General features: G+C 40.4%; 1 protein-coding gene across 3 annotated transcripts in view; it reads right to left on the bottom strand.

The window, feature by feature from the left end:
- Nucleotides 1-15,099, bottom strand: part of LOC133346095 (potassium voltage-gated channel subfamily H member 2-like) — a 181,835-nt gene that overhangs the window by 124,055 nt on the left and 42,681 nt on the right. For all 3 annotated transcript variants that reach the window (XM_061557480.1, XM_061557478.1, XM_061557479.1), the window contains exon 2: nucleotides 12,899-13,129. In XM_061557480.1, coding sequence (XP_061413464.1) covers nucleotides 12,899-13,028 — 130 coding nt within the window. In that variant the 5' untranslated portion in view covers nucleotides 13,029-13,129. The remainder of the gene's footprint in view (nucleotides 1-12,898; nucleotides 13,130-15,099) is intronic.

The following is a 15,099-nucleotide window of genomic DNA, read 5'->3' as shown; positions in this document are numbered from 1 at the left end:
AATGTTTCCATTGTATGCACTGTGTAACCAGGCACACACATCTGACACTAATGAACCTGTGTCTCACAAAAGCACAACAGCTAAGCTAAGTGAGAACGTGTAATATCTAAGGCACAGTTTAATGAAAGCAGAGCCATGACTCGTTCTGACACAAGAAGACTGAAACAAAATAAATCGTCGAAATAAATTTTAAGAACTGCCAATATTCGTTACGAATTCAAGCTTAAGACGTCCTTGTTGTTTATAGACCTTTCAAACTTGCTAAATAATTTACAGAGCACAGCGCTCCGTATTGGCAGAGCTGAAATGAACTCGGTGAAACAAACAACACGGGAAATTTACACTTATCATATCAAGGAAGAGAAGAGAAAAAAAAACGAAGTCGCCACCTTCCACCACCACCACCACCACCACCGAGGTAGCTTTCGCGAGGAAGCCAGTGGGTAATGATTCACTGAGGCGCTATGAAATTTCCCATGGTGTCTTGAAAGGGCCACGCTTCCAGCTGAGAGGTGTGCTCGATGGTTGATGAGTGGAGTCAATGGCTCCGTAGTCTAACTAGCGCCCACAGCAGAATGCATGTGCGTGCAAAAGCCTTGATGACACCGATGACCTTCACGCGGCATGATATGCATGGTCATCCAACAACAACTCGATGGCAAAACTAACATTTTCCTTTTTCTCGTTTGAATGTCATGGAATAAGAAAATTATTCAAATGAGCATTTGAAATGTGTCATCGTGCAATTACAAAGTCTCATTGTTATATGGATGCAGGAAAATGTCAAATATGAAAATCCTTAACAGTTTACATTACTTAAAAAGAGGTGTTAATGATAATTGCAGAACACAATTAATATTCAAAATTGAATACTCTATACCAAAAACCATGATTGATCTACATGGCACTCTCCAATGTAAATTGATTACAATTACCTTGTGAAATACAATTTTAAATGACGGTTTAAATTGCCTTTAAAGTATAAAACACGAATAGTAGTGTTTATGGCCATATAACTTTCGAACAGTCAGCATTCAGTTATTAAACTTTCACTAGGACACATACACTACTGGCAGATTGATTTGACTCACCCTGATTCAAATGGTCTAAGCTACAAACCCAAGGCCATAATTGTATTCTTCTCAATCATGCATGCAAGATGCTATTCTTGAAAACACTTGTGAATTCACTAAATGAAAATAACATTGCTCAGGCATGATTCAAATAAAGCCGCATTACCCACAGCCACAATAAAAATTCGATCACAATCTGAATACCAAAGATCTAGAATTTGCTTGTATAATCATCTGTGTAGACAGCAGGTGTTCCTACATCTGATACACCGTTACAAATACACAACTTTCACTTATCCTGCAAGATACTTTATCTTGCCATTCATACATCAGAACTATGAATGAGTTTCAGATTTTAAAAAATGCATTTCAGATATTCAGATTTATATGGACATTTTTTTCAAAGCTTTGTAAAAAATATACATAAGGTAATAATAACAAAAAAAATTTGCTACAAAAGTGATGTCACCCTCTGCCATATGGCACCACTTTGGGTGGGAAGAGCACAGAAGTGACATAATAGGTGATAAAATAAAATAATAGGTGATGTCATTCTTTATGACGTCACAGTTTCAGATCAATCCGGAACAAAAAGTCCAACATTTCGTACTTTTACCCGTTTTTTTCCGATTTAATCGTTTCCAAGAGCAATGAGAGGCAGGCTTTGCCATCACAGAAACAGCTCACTTCTGGCCCAGACCCAGCACCAGCACCAGCAAACCAGTTCCATTGCTTAATGAGCCAAATCCTGGGAGTTGGGAAGCAATCTCAAGGATTTTTTTTTTACAAAGTTTTACGTAGAATTGAGTAAGATCAGGCTGATAAAGTTGAACTATGTCCTGTTTTGCTAACTTATGCCCTGCATTTGTAACTCTAGCAATGGCTGTGAATGCAAAGTAGATAGGTGACGTCCTGGAACATGCATCTTGTTTCTGCATTAACCACATCATGTTGCGACTTGCTCCACGGTTTGCCTCGCACTAATACCTCGTTTCTACTGGTTCATCTAAGCCAAGCTTGTATGGAACCTTTGTGGTATGTGTTTAACGTCACTGCCTATTTCCTGTGCAGATCTGAAACTATACATTAGCCTCAAAATACATCTGAAAATGCCCCAAAAAATATGCAAAAGTTATTGAGCCATTATACACTCCTGGACTAGTTACAATTTAGATCACATAAAAATAAAAAAACAGGTGCTGTTGTAGAATGACAGAAAACCATGCTGTTATGTCACGTTATAATAGTGTGCCCAATAAAATAATTAATTTCAGAAAGATGGTAATACTAGAAGAAATAGCAATCTCAGAGAGTCGTATTCTCAGTGAGGACAACCTTTGAGTTAAGAAGAAAAATTCGTGATTTTTCATTTCAATCGGCTCAAAGTTCCCTTGAGTGCTAATCCACAGAGCAAATCATGTTTATTCACTATACGAATGCATTATGAACCTACCTGAATAACAAAAAATTAAATAAACCCTGTGAATTATAAAAAAAAGAATTACAACTACGATAAAAAGTAAAACATGCCTTTTCTACATCAAACCCAATTTCAGATCGATTTCCATCCACATTTTGAATAAAGGTATACATTCTTTCTCAATGCGATTATTTAAAAAAAACTCCTGATTACTCTGAAAAAGGGCATTAAGACAATAATTAAATGGGTATATATTACAAGGCCTAATCATCAGTAGATGCCGTTGAAGGGCAGCAGTAGGCAAAATAGAAAATCACATGAGCGTTATTTTGACACTTTGTTCTACAGCACAATGCAGGCTGCACATAAAATAAAATGAAATAGCTCATTACAGACCAAATAAATCACACTTTCACCCACGCTCATGCACGATAAAAACGTACATTTCTAAGAAGGAAAATATCCATGCCATTTTTGAATAATAATGACAACTTCTATATCAATGTATTTAATTCTAATTTAATTTACCTATGTAACCAGGAAAACCACACTGAGTAATATGTCTATTTTTCAAGAGGGTGCTGCATTGGGTTTTTATTGTAACATGTTTTCAGTCAAATAATTAGTATTTATACAAGTGCTTGCGAACCGGGGCACCCGGAGAAACCCACGCATGCAAGGGGGAAACACTCTATCCCTGTATAGATGGAAACAGATGGCGATTAATCCACTTGTCGTGCTGCCTTCTCTCGGTGATCCAGACGCCTCAATGCCCATGGCAAAGAATTTTCACCAAATTTCTGCGACCCACCAACCTCTGCCTCCAAAGTGCTGGATTACAGGCATGCATAGCCATCACCACCCGGCTATTACTATCGTGCCATTACCATTGCTTGCTGAACAAACGACAAAAACATTAGTCGTTCGTCCAATACGGCGGGCAATAAATGTCGCGTCACTTGTGGCCATTGATGAGGTGAGAAGTTTTGAGTGAGTTTCCGAATGACCACTGCACCACGGCAGCTTGAAGGTGCAGCGGCAAGGACTGTTCCAGGCACGTGGGCCGGCCATGGTAAAGGTGTGATCGCCGAAAATGGTCTTCGTTAAGGTCAGGGGTGGCAACCATACGGCTGGCTCCCATAGGCCATACCGTAACTTCATTTCATATGGCCCAAGGCTGCATGTGACTACAACCATGAAATGTAAATTGTTTTTTATCTGTCACTGCAAACATCTTATCTGCAACATCCAGATTCTAGGTTTAGCACACTCAAGGCACTTTTGTCACTGTTAAGGGCTTCTTCGAGCGAGAGATCTGACTGAAGTGTTTGTTAATTTGAAAGTCTTATTCGGCCATCAGGAAGAAAAATGTTCCCTCCCCTGAAAATGACACTATCACAATTTCTACTTTTTGTAAGAAAGTTGACATAAAACTGCCATGACCACATTCACTGTATTGAACTGGTTCAACTCAGTCTTTAATCTCACTTACAAGATTGTAAGGATGATTAATTCCCGTATGTCCACCTTGTGCTGGTATACACAGAAGATCTTATAATTATCCAATCTAATCTTGAATAAAGGTCTTCCCCGTATGTCACTCGTCAGGGTTGATTGACTATACTGGTCAGTGTGGAAAATTTAAAGGGGTATACAGGACTAGTTACAATATCACTCACCTCTCATGTCAGACATGGTTTGGAATGGAACTCATGTGGCACCCACTATACCACCACTCTAACCTTTACAAACAAATACTGACAAGAGTGGTGGAGTTTGGTCAAACAAATTCTAATTGTGTGGGGTAGGCCTCCATCCAGCAGTGGATTGCTATTACAATAAGTTGGCAAATACTCCAAGCATACCCTTAATTAAATTAAAAATCAAGAAATACAGAATTTCCGCAGCATGATAGTACTGTTGACAGTTTTTTTTCTAGCTTGTTGTATTGGTTTATCTGGTCATTTAACATGGATATGCAATGTTAAACAAAGACAGGATAATAAAAACTGTTTGAAAATTGCATGGAAATTTCTGGAGGCGGCTGAAGTCTCTGCCACCAAAACCAGCACTACGGTTGCCTGGTTTAAGTCAGTCCATCAAGTATCCAGCAGGCATGAGAGATAATGTCACCTATTTATAGCCCTCCCAAAAATACATCTTTAGCACTTCAGAACAAAAGAATCATGGGTTCCTTTATCGGCACATTGGATGGGCAAAAACAGATTCATTCACCACGCCATTTCTAGTTGAAGGTGCGAAAACATAATGAATGTTTTTGTTAAATAGTTCCGTTAAAAAAATAATGCTTTTCATCATCTCAAAATGCGTTTGAAAATCAAACTGGCCACTCACGCACCAATATGGGGAATTACACTCTCAGTGTTTATAAACGCAATAAATTTGATAATTGTTTAGGTCCATGACCTTAATCCGCCCATATATGTTTGTTTCCCTCCCCCCCCCCCGAAAGTTAACTGCAGTAATTATATGTTAATAATATTTTGCATACTCACAACCCACTTGTTTGACATTGTACTGCATTCATGCTTGCAATACTACATGTGACTTTAATATATTGTAGCCACATGAGATGTAGTAATGTTCCCTCCTATTCTGACTCCAGTCTCTCTTCTTTTCCCCAGACTTGCAGACTAATAAAATAAAGCAAACAGAATTGACTGTGTGAATGTACTCAACAACTAAAATGGTGACATTTCTGAAACAGCACATTACTAACAGTGATGTATGGGCCGGGTAGACTAGTTCTATTTTTGTAACACCATTTGCGAGTAAGCCTTGCACCCACATAGCCCGCTTACTTACCTACACTGAAATACTGTATATTGAAGTGGCATACCTCAAATATATTATATATCATAATAAATACATATTTAATCAATTGAACAAGCAAATTACACTAACATAACTTCGTCGGAAAAAGAAAATGGCTTGTCAATGTGATTTTATATCACAATATAATAATAATATTCTATAGTCCACTGCTCGGTGAAGGCCTCCTCACACTGTGCCAGTCATGGGGGTTATGTGACCATACTTCATCCTGGTCAGTGTGAGGAGGGGAGAGACCAGAACCATCTTCTTGGTTCTTTCGGTAAAGTCACGTAGAAGGGAAGTAAGCAGCCATCCTCAGGTGGTCACCTGAGGACGACTGCTTGCGTGGTGGCCGAAACGTCATGAGAATTATTTTATTATGTTTTATTTTTATTATTTTATTACTTCCCTTCTACGTGACTTTACCGAAAGAACCAAGAAGATAAATCCCTGCAGTCACGAAAGCTTTAAATCGAGACCAGAACCAGTTCAGAATTCACCATTGATGTCAGCCGTAGCTGGAAATCAAACCCAGGGCAATGTGTTCCGAATGCAGTGCGATAACCACTGTGTCAATGTTCCCCTCCTTTAATTAAATTCAAGAAAATGTACTTTCGTGACTCGTGCTTGACAGAAACAAGTGGCATAATTCTGAGTGTTATAAAGTATGGGGTTATATATTCGTTCATTTGCCAAAACAAAGATATTTCCTGATTATACATTTGCATTTATTTTGCAGAACTCTCATGCACATACAGAATATAAATTACGTGAATTGTCTCCTATACATTTTTATTTAGAAATACACATTTCATTGGCCTGCCTAATTTTCTCACCATACCAAAGGAAATGGTTATACAACCCATTAAAGTGCACTCGTGTATATTATTTATTGTGTTAACGAGCATCCTACTTAGCAATCAGAAAATCATTTACATGCACTGTGATACATAATTCCTGCCAATAACAATGCAAAATATGGCATCAGTAGTGGCGTAGTATAAATAGCCTCTGCAAAGAGGACTCATTAAACATTCATCCCATACATATGAAATTCTACAATTACTCCTATACAGCACGCAAGTGAGAATCCCAGTTACATAAATATTGGATTTACATTTTTCAGGAGTAATTTATAGTGTAGAAAAGTCTTGAGATTAAATTAATGCGGGGGGGGGGGGGGGCATGTGTACTTAAGTGCTATACAACATTGCTATCTTCAGCAATCTAAACCAACAATGTACACTTTCACAAAGGTCCTGAATAACAGAAAATTGACATTGAAGCTAGGCATCTTGAGATGTGGTCACATATGGATAGTTATGTGATGGTTGGTAGCAGTTCCATTTTGATATATTTACTCTCTCTGGTTCTTTCGGTAAAGTCACGTAGGTAGAAAAAAATAATAAGATCACAATGGCCACCTCCTCAGCACAAGCTCCAGCCCCCACCCTCTTGCCCGATGTGGCAGCCCCCCTCCTCCCCCCCCCCCTCTCGGCTCTCTATATATAAGGACTTGTTTTAGCAGCCTGTTTCTCACTCCCATCTGAAGACGGTTGCTTGTGTGGCGATCGTAACGTCGTGATCTATTATTATTTTTCTATGCACGTGACTTTACCGAAAGAACCAAAGAGTATGGATTCCTGCAGTCACGAAAGCTTCAAATCAAGTTTGATATATTCCTTTATTAAAACAGGGGATTATCTCATGAAGTAATTAAACATTTTTTAAAATAAAAAATATACAGCTATTTCCACGTAGGCTTTCGCGACCAATATCATCCATAACACAGATTTGCTTTGGGTTAGATCGCATAAATATACCACAAAAACTTTATGGGCTACCAAAGATTCACAAACCTGATGTCCCATTAAGACGCATAGTTAGTACAATAGGCTGTGCCACATACAAATTAACACAATACCTAAACACATTCCTGCGGAGGGAGCTGGTAGGAACGTTGGGTTGCTCGGTCAATGGCCAGGGTCAACGGCGGCGTGGTGTATTCCGCAAATATGCCTGACTGTGAGGGCGGGCACAAGCCGGCGTGAGTAGGTTAAACGTTGAGTTTTATAAGGGCACCACGGGGTGACCAGCCCCTCCCCACCCAGCCCCACCCCTCTCACCCCCTACCCAGCCCCACCCTCCCCACCCAGCCCAGCCCCTCCCCACCCTCCCATTTTTGGATGCACGACGGACAGACGGACACAATAATCCCCTGTGGGCTGGTGTAACCAGGAGGTTCCTACCAGTATGAGGATTGAGCAGTGTTGGCGGAAATTGAGCAAGTCAGTGAAATTCCACATTCCTATGGAGCAAACCGGTTTGCCTACACAGAATCCATTGTTGACATATCTCTTTGCTTGGTGCAGACTCACCAGGTGGGCAGTCGGTCCTGGCTGGGATTCGCACTCACCCGTGAATGGGAGTCCTGTTGCTCTACTGTGCTGGTTGATCGTCGCATTTTGGTAGATAAACAATAATTATGCAACGTAGGGTGGAGTGGTGGCACGGTGGTTAGAGCGCTACACTATGAACCCTTGCAATCTAAGTTCAATTCCGGGCGATGGTTGACATCAGTGTCGAGTGATATCAGGACCTATCCTGCCCTCCTCCCCTTCACAAGCCCACACTGACCAGCATAGTGAAGCACGTAAAAAATATACTACCCCATAATCGACCTGGCATGGGAAGGCCTACATCCTGTAGTGGATTTGAATTGGCTGAAACTATTATTAATAATAGTTATTATTATCATTAACAAGTTTAATTTTCGATTTCAAGCTTTCGTGACTGCAGGGATTCATCTTCTTTGTTCTTTCGGTAAAGTCACGTAGAAGGGAAGTAATAAAATAATAAAAATAAAACATAATAAAATAATTCTCACGACGTTTCGGCCACAACGCAAGCAGCCGTCCTCAGGTGAAAACCAGGTCTGTCGGCTGCTTGCGTTGTGGCCGAAACGTCGTGAGAATTATTTTATTATGTTTTATTTTTATTATTTTATTATTACTTCCCTTCTACGTGACTTTACCGAAAGAACCAAGAAGATTAACAAGTTTGTGAACCTACTGCTAATAATAGTGTCACCATTGCATGCTGGGTAGATTAATTACAGCGTTCAATTTGTATTCTCACAGTGTAACAGCACGACCATCACAACAATGTCGAACAGCAATTTAATTACAATTGTCTAGTAATCACTATAATTTTGTATCAGTGATGATTATTTTTTTAATGCCTGTCAAAGAGCCAGATTAATGTTTTGCAGGTTTCACCCGTAAGATATGCAATGACGGGGTGTCTCAATGTAGGACATGTGAATCATGAAATTTAAATTATTTAGTCAAACAGCTATGCCAGACAACATTCTATATTCTTCTTAGAATTGTAGCAGCACTAGCAACATTATTGGAAATGGAATGCTATTAACAAATACCAGTTATATGTCATTACCATCATGGTACGAAACTGGGATACACGCCACCAGGTTACACATACCACAAGGTTCACTTGCCAGGTGCACGCCAGTCAGCGTTGGTGACGCGACAAGTACAGAACATCATTATAACAATGTGCCGTCTCAAATATCACCACTGCAGCCGACAGTGCACAAGGATCCTTCAAGAAACTATGAACTGGAGTAACCTTCTGACCTCTAAACAGAACCACATGCTGGGACCAGCAGGGGCCCCACATTACCAATATTGTGGAACCCCGGTGGAGAGATGTGAACTGCCTCGCCTGGTGTATAGGAGGTCGTGGGCTCGATCCCAACCCTGACACCTGCATGTTTGTAATTTGCGTGTTCTCCCCATGGTTGTGTACATTTTTCTCCAGGTCCTCTGGTTTTCCTTACACATTTAGAAACATGAATTTAGAGTATTTGGCTGCTATAATTTTCCACATAAGCCACTTCGTTATCATTTGTGGCCAGATCGCTTCTGAAAATGAGCTATAGAGATAGCTCAGTATGCCTTACCTGGTAAAATAAAAAATAAAAGTTTAATTGTTTTAGTCTAATATTGCCAGTGGTGTTTATTTTTGTCGTATTTAGTTTATTGTCCTTCCCTCGCACCTCCGAGTAGCACGGTTGGCTACGTACGGTGGGAAAGAAGTTCAACATACTACATACGTGTGTAGCTATCACTATCTGCCAAGACTCCACGTGCTTATCACTTCATGTAGCGTTTCTGTTTTGTTCTGTTGAGCATGGTCAGATACTTCAGGTGCACTTGTGTGACACACGAATGCATAACTCAGTCTACCTGTATTACGTGTTACCGAGAGACGAATAGGACTTTCAATACCTTTGGTAGGCTCCAAACGAACACACACCTGAACGTTATCCAACAACACTACGAAGGTTCACTTCGACAACACGAACGCGAGACCTGCGCCTGCTTAACTCTCACAAAAACACATTGGAGTCGGCTCGCTGTTTTGAAGCAGACACGTGCCCTAACACGTTTGCAGTAAAAGATAAATGTCGTTTGAGTGCCATTTGAAAGTGACAGGGCCTCACGTGGCCGTGGGTCGGATGAAATGAAGTTGTGGGCCGGATACGGCCCACGAGTCACAGGATCCTCCACTCCTTACTAACAGGCTCAAGGAAACCCTTATTAGCGTTTAGGCTATGGGATCCACAATGGTTAAGGATGACCGCTTAAAAAAAAAAGAATGAATTGAAAATATGACAGGGTAGCAATGTAGTACGATTGGCTATGTACGGTGTGAAAGAAGTTAAACATACATAAACGTACATAACTCAGGTGGTTCCAGTTTGAGTAAGGGCCTGGATTTGTCCTTGTGTGTTTCAAAACAATGCAATGCATGCCTGGGGTGCAATTAAGATTAACATTCTAGGAACACATTTTAGGAATGTATGAGTACTATTTTTAAATTAATATCAATTAAACAACAATTCACAACGCTGGCGATTTGATTAATTATCACCATTTGGGTTTCCGATTCAATAAAAAATCTAATACGTATATTTGTATGTTGCTTTTACCATCGCGCTTGTATTGTTTCACATTTTTTTCTGTCTCATTAGGTTCTTATAGTGTGTTCTATTAATATACTTGACAAATTTACATATAATCTGCACACATTGTAAATCATTGTTACTTACATGCATGGTGCCATGCATAATAACTGATTTTACTCGATTAATTTATGCATCGTTACATATACGAAGATTTTAAATAATCACTTGCTTGTATGTGCGGCGTGAAAATGGGAAACAATAAAGAAGCCACGGTACACACCACACGCTACAGCTGAGCCACTCCAAATGTCTGGATTCCCATCCAGAAATTATTTGCCCTACAGCGATGAGATCACAGACTGTGTGCCAGAAAGTATAAAAAAAATGGCTTTGCAATTACTGGTCTTAAAATAATGAAGCGCGTTGCCCCATAGCTGTGTTAAGTGTTGTCGATTTTTTTAAAATGAATCATATCGATGCAAGGGTGAATTCAGTGGTACCAAGTGAACATGGCCACTTAAGGGTGTTACGGAGGCTCATCGTAGCAAAATTGGCAACAAACCCATGGATTCTCCCAAGCAACATGAACCTTGCAGTGCTGCAGTCTTTTTTAACTACAGACATTGATATAATGCAATTTTATACTCATCCTAATAGATACATTACACAATTATATATTTGAAACACAACACTAACTATTGCATAACTTCCAATTTGCACACACTATACAGTTTTGTGCATCGTGACATTTTATTTTATCTTATTACAAAATGTTAAATACTTCTGCAACACGAATGATAATGTACAAACACACACACTACTTCCTCACAACTTGCAAGATTCTAGGTTAAGGCAGCCCTTAGCCCATAAGGTCTTGTGTATTGTTAGTGCTGTGTAAAAAAAATAGGGGCTGTCACTGCCTGCAGACCGACACACTCAAGATATTGTCATAAAGGCAATTGCCATGCCAAAGGCAGGAGTTTAAGCCCAGCTATTACAGCACTCCTCGTGAACCATGAATGTTAAGAGTAATGTCTTGCTGCAACCAAAGCTGCTGTATTTTTTAAAATTTGTTTGTTCAATTTTGAAAACCCAGATGTGAAACCAAAGATATAGAACATCTCTTTTACATAAAATGATTGGAAAACAGGTGACGGAACCTAAAGATCTACATTTTGGTAACATTAAGTTTTATGCAGCGTTTTAAAACAACAAATTTCTGCTAAAATTAGAGCCACTTTATGGCACGTCTGCCCACTTTCAAGAGATATTTTCTGGCCATAGATGGAAACTGAAGTCATCTGTCATGAACAAGCAAGGATAAAGGCAACATTACCCGGTTAATTCCTCGTATGTGTATATGTGGCTTTAGGGCTCTCAGATTCCGAAGTCTTTCTTTGTGGAAGAAAAAAAAAATCCATGACGCATTTGGTGACTATTCCTTATACGTTAAAAACATTCAAGCCAGATGCAATCATGATAATATGGATACCTCCACAGCAAGGCAAAATGAGCTCAACCACATAAGTAAACTAGCTTTACTACCCGGCTCTGCCCGGAATTTGGATTCTTGTCTAGGATTAATTTTATATTCCCTTATATTTCACTGAAAACCCCTGAAAAAATGTGATGCTGGCAAGAAAGAAAAAAGCCGAAATAAATCAATTAAACTAAATCGGATGTTTTTCACTCAAGGAAATTTAACCTTAACCTACTTATACGTAAGGTCGATTTAGGCAACTCGGGAAGGGAATGACGTGGCGAGCTGAAAATAGTCGCGCTCCCTTAAAACTTCCAGACAGCGTAATTTCATGACGTCAGATCTCAGCGTTCGAGAGTTTTTGCTGCTTCACACAAACAGGTGTATTTTCAGTTGTATATTTAAGAGCGAGCTGAAAATAGTCGCGTTGACTTAGAACATGCGGGATACACGCCCTACGCGGAAGGTTTGTGGGGGGGGGGGGGGGTGCGTGACGTCAGTAGGCACACTGCGTGACGCTGCCGCATGCGGGTGACATCACAGATGTGACGTCACCGCTCACTTGCCGTGCAAAATATATACATTATTGCCCCCCCCCACCCCAAAATACAAAAGTCTATTTCTATACGTTTTGCATTGTGTACAGTCTGGAAGCTACGACACATGCCAAATTTCACGTTTGTTGCATGTCGGGAATTATGCGAAACATTTCGAACAGACACACATTCACAAATTTCCCTTTTATATATATAGATGAAATGTGAATAAATAATAATGTGTGTTATACTGATGTCAACATCTCAAGAAAAATGGGCCACTGTCTATTCATCAAAGCATGAACAAAAATACCAATTTGAAAGCAGTTTCATAAATGCACATTTAAAGTACAGCTTTCATCAATCAGTCCTGCTGAGAAAAAAATGGTGTAATAAAAATTGAAAAATCTAAAGGCCAAAAAACATTTCTGTTTCGCTGGACCTGCAAAATAATAATTCCATGCCTTTTCTTTGGCCCGTGAATCAATATCCCAGAGCGAACTGAGCGATTTCACGACGCCCTGTCGTCCTCGCACGTTCAGTCGTAGCAATGCTCCCGCTTACCATCCTTGCGGTAATAGAGGATCTCCACCTTGCGCTCTTCGGAGCCCACGAGCGCCTGCGCCACCTGTGTGATGGAGAGCTTTGACGTGCCCGGGCCGTGCAGGAAGTCACAGGTGCACGGCTTCTGCATGATCTCGGAGCGCGAGAAGCCGCACAGTTCGCAGAAGCCATCGTTGCAGAAGATGATGGCGCAGTTCTCCGCGCGGGCATTTGCAATCAAAAATTTTCGATCTGCAAAAACACACACGCATGGGAAGGTTGATAATAGAAGTCGTTAGATATTGTTGCGGGCCAGTGGTTCCTAACATTTTTCTCATTGTGTACCCCCTACCAGATGTGTCTACTGTCCGCTTACCTCTGCCAGCCCTTTCAGCTATCCGTGTACCCCTCCCAGCGTATCCTTCAAATAGTTACATAATATAAAGTTACATTTCAATTACATTTACAAGTAATTAACACCTTTGACATTTAGCTAATACTTATAACTCAACAATAATTCGCAAAATGTGTACTCTTTTATAAAACACTGTCTAGTAATACCACATGACCAGACCCCACACGATCACCACCATTGCGTGATATTGTTTTGTGCACCCCCTGGAGATGTCAAGCGCATCCCTCAGAGGTACACGTACGATGTTTGGGACCACTGTTCTTCACCCAGATGTATGTAAACGTTAAAGGTGGAGCCCTGCAATTGCTTGCTCACGCTACTGCCGGTGGAAGGGCCTCTACTAGAGGGAGCTCTCGAGAGCCTCTTTAGAGGGTACTTGGCCTACTTTTCCACGCCGGCCAAATGTTTTGAAAGATGTGGGAGCCTCCACACATTGTCCCACCACTTATACTGTTGGGATGACAGATATTGCGGGGGTGGGAGGGGGGGGAATACAAGAAACTTCCCCATGGCCTCAAATGCTATGCTGGGAGATCGAACCGGCGACCTCTGGATTGTAACTGCATTGTGATAATTATTGCACCAGGGCAGCATCCCTCACATGTAGGTAGCTTGTCTAAATGATTAGTTAAATGTGTAAAGTTATATTGTGGAATAGGCAATGTATCAATGGTTGAGAACTGATGGAGAAACAGAATCGGTGTTCAGTAAATTATTAGGTCCTACAAACGAGTGGCAAGTTCTTTGTTAAAGCAATGGAGGGAAAGTGAGGCTCAATCTTATATTATTGCTGTCTTCCTGACATTTGTTCTTGGATGACAAAAAAATTACATTTGCAAAGAAGCATAGAGAGACGCATGCTTGGAATTGCATTGAGAGACAAAAACAGCAGCACATGGATCATGAACAAATGCAAATCAAGAAACATTATATAAACTGTGAAGAAAGTGGGCTCGTGCAAAACACATTCTGAGGAAGGTGATGGCCGATGGTTGAAATTGGTGGGAGAATGACTGCCGGAGTAAAATAAACACACGCCTGAGAAGACATCCACGATTGAAATAGAAGGATGAGTTCAGCTCGTGTGTAGGAGTGAGATTGATTGTGGCATCACAGGGCATGATTGATGATGATTTCGTGTTATACATACATACATATACACAAAGGATTACAAATATCTGTTCGCATGCATTCCACCAGCATACATATGGATACACATTTATAAATTAATTAAAACTGTTGATAAGTTTCATACATATGAATACAGAAAAGTCTGAGAACATATGATAATTAAAGACGTCACATTGATTATTAAAAAAAAAGTAAGTTTGCCCTGGGCGGAACACAAATGAGTCCTAGCCAAAGGAGAGCGTACGCCCGAGAGGACAACCACCACGGAGATAGAGTGATGAGATTGAGATCAGCTCATGTGCAGGAGCCCGATAGGTATAAGGTACAATGACACCATGAGGAGCGGTGATGGCGTTGGGAGACCTTCGTCCAGCTGTGAAGTATCCTCGAACGGGGGCTCTCTGGGTCTCCCTCTACTGGAGGACATTCTTACAGCAATAGCGTAAGCAAGCAATTGCTCACTTGCACCTTTACCTATTGCATAGGACAGCAAAATCTCGTGTGTGAAGGATTCTAATCTTTGTTCGAGCTTTTGATATCAAACTTTGGGAAGTGGCGCATAACTGCTAAGCCTAACAACTGTCACATTCAAGCGATTCCTCAAATCATGCCTCCACATTTATTTTGATACATGTCTTGAGAATTGTGTTAAAATGACGAAGTACCATATTCCACA

This window comes from Lethenteron reissneri, chromosome 23, assembly GCF_015708825.2.
Source record: "Lethenteron reissneri isolate LAM-NWPU_2019-01 chromosome 23, ASM1570882v1, whole genome shotgun sequence".
Classification (NCBI taxonomy): domain Eukaryota; kingdom Metazoa; phylum Chordata; class Hyperoartia; order Petromyzontiformes; family Petromyzontidae; genus Lethenteron; species Lethenteron reissneri.
This window is presented reverse-complemented; position numbering and strand designations above follow the sequence as displayed.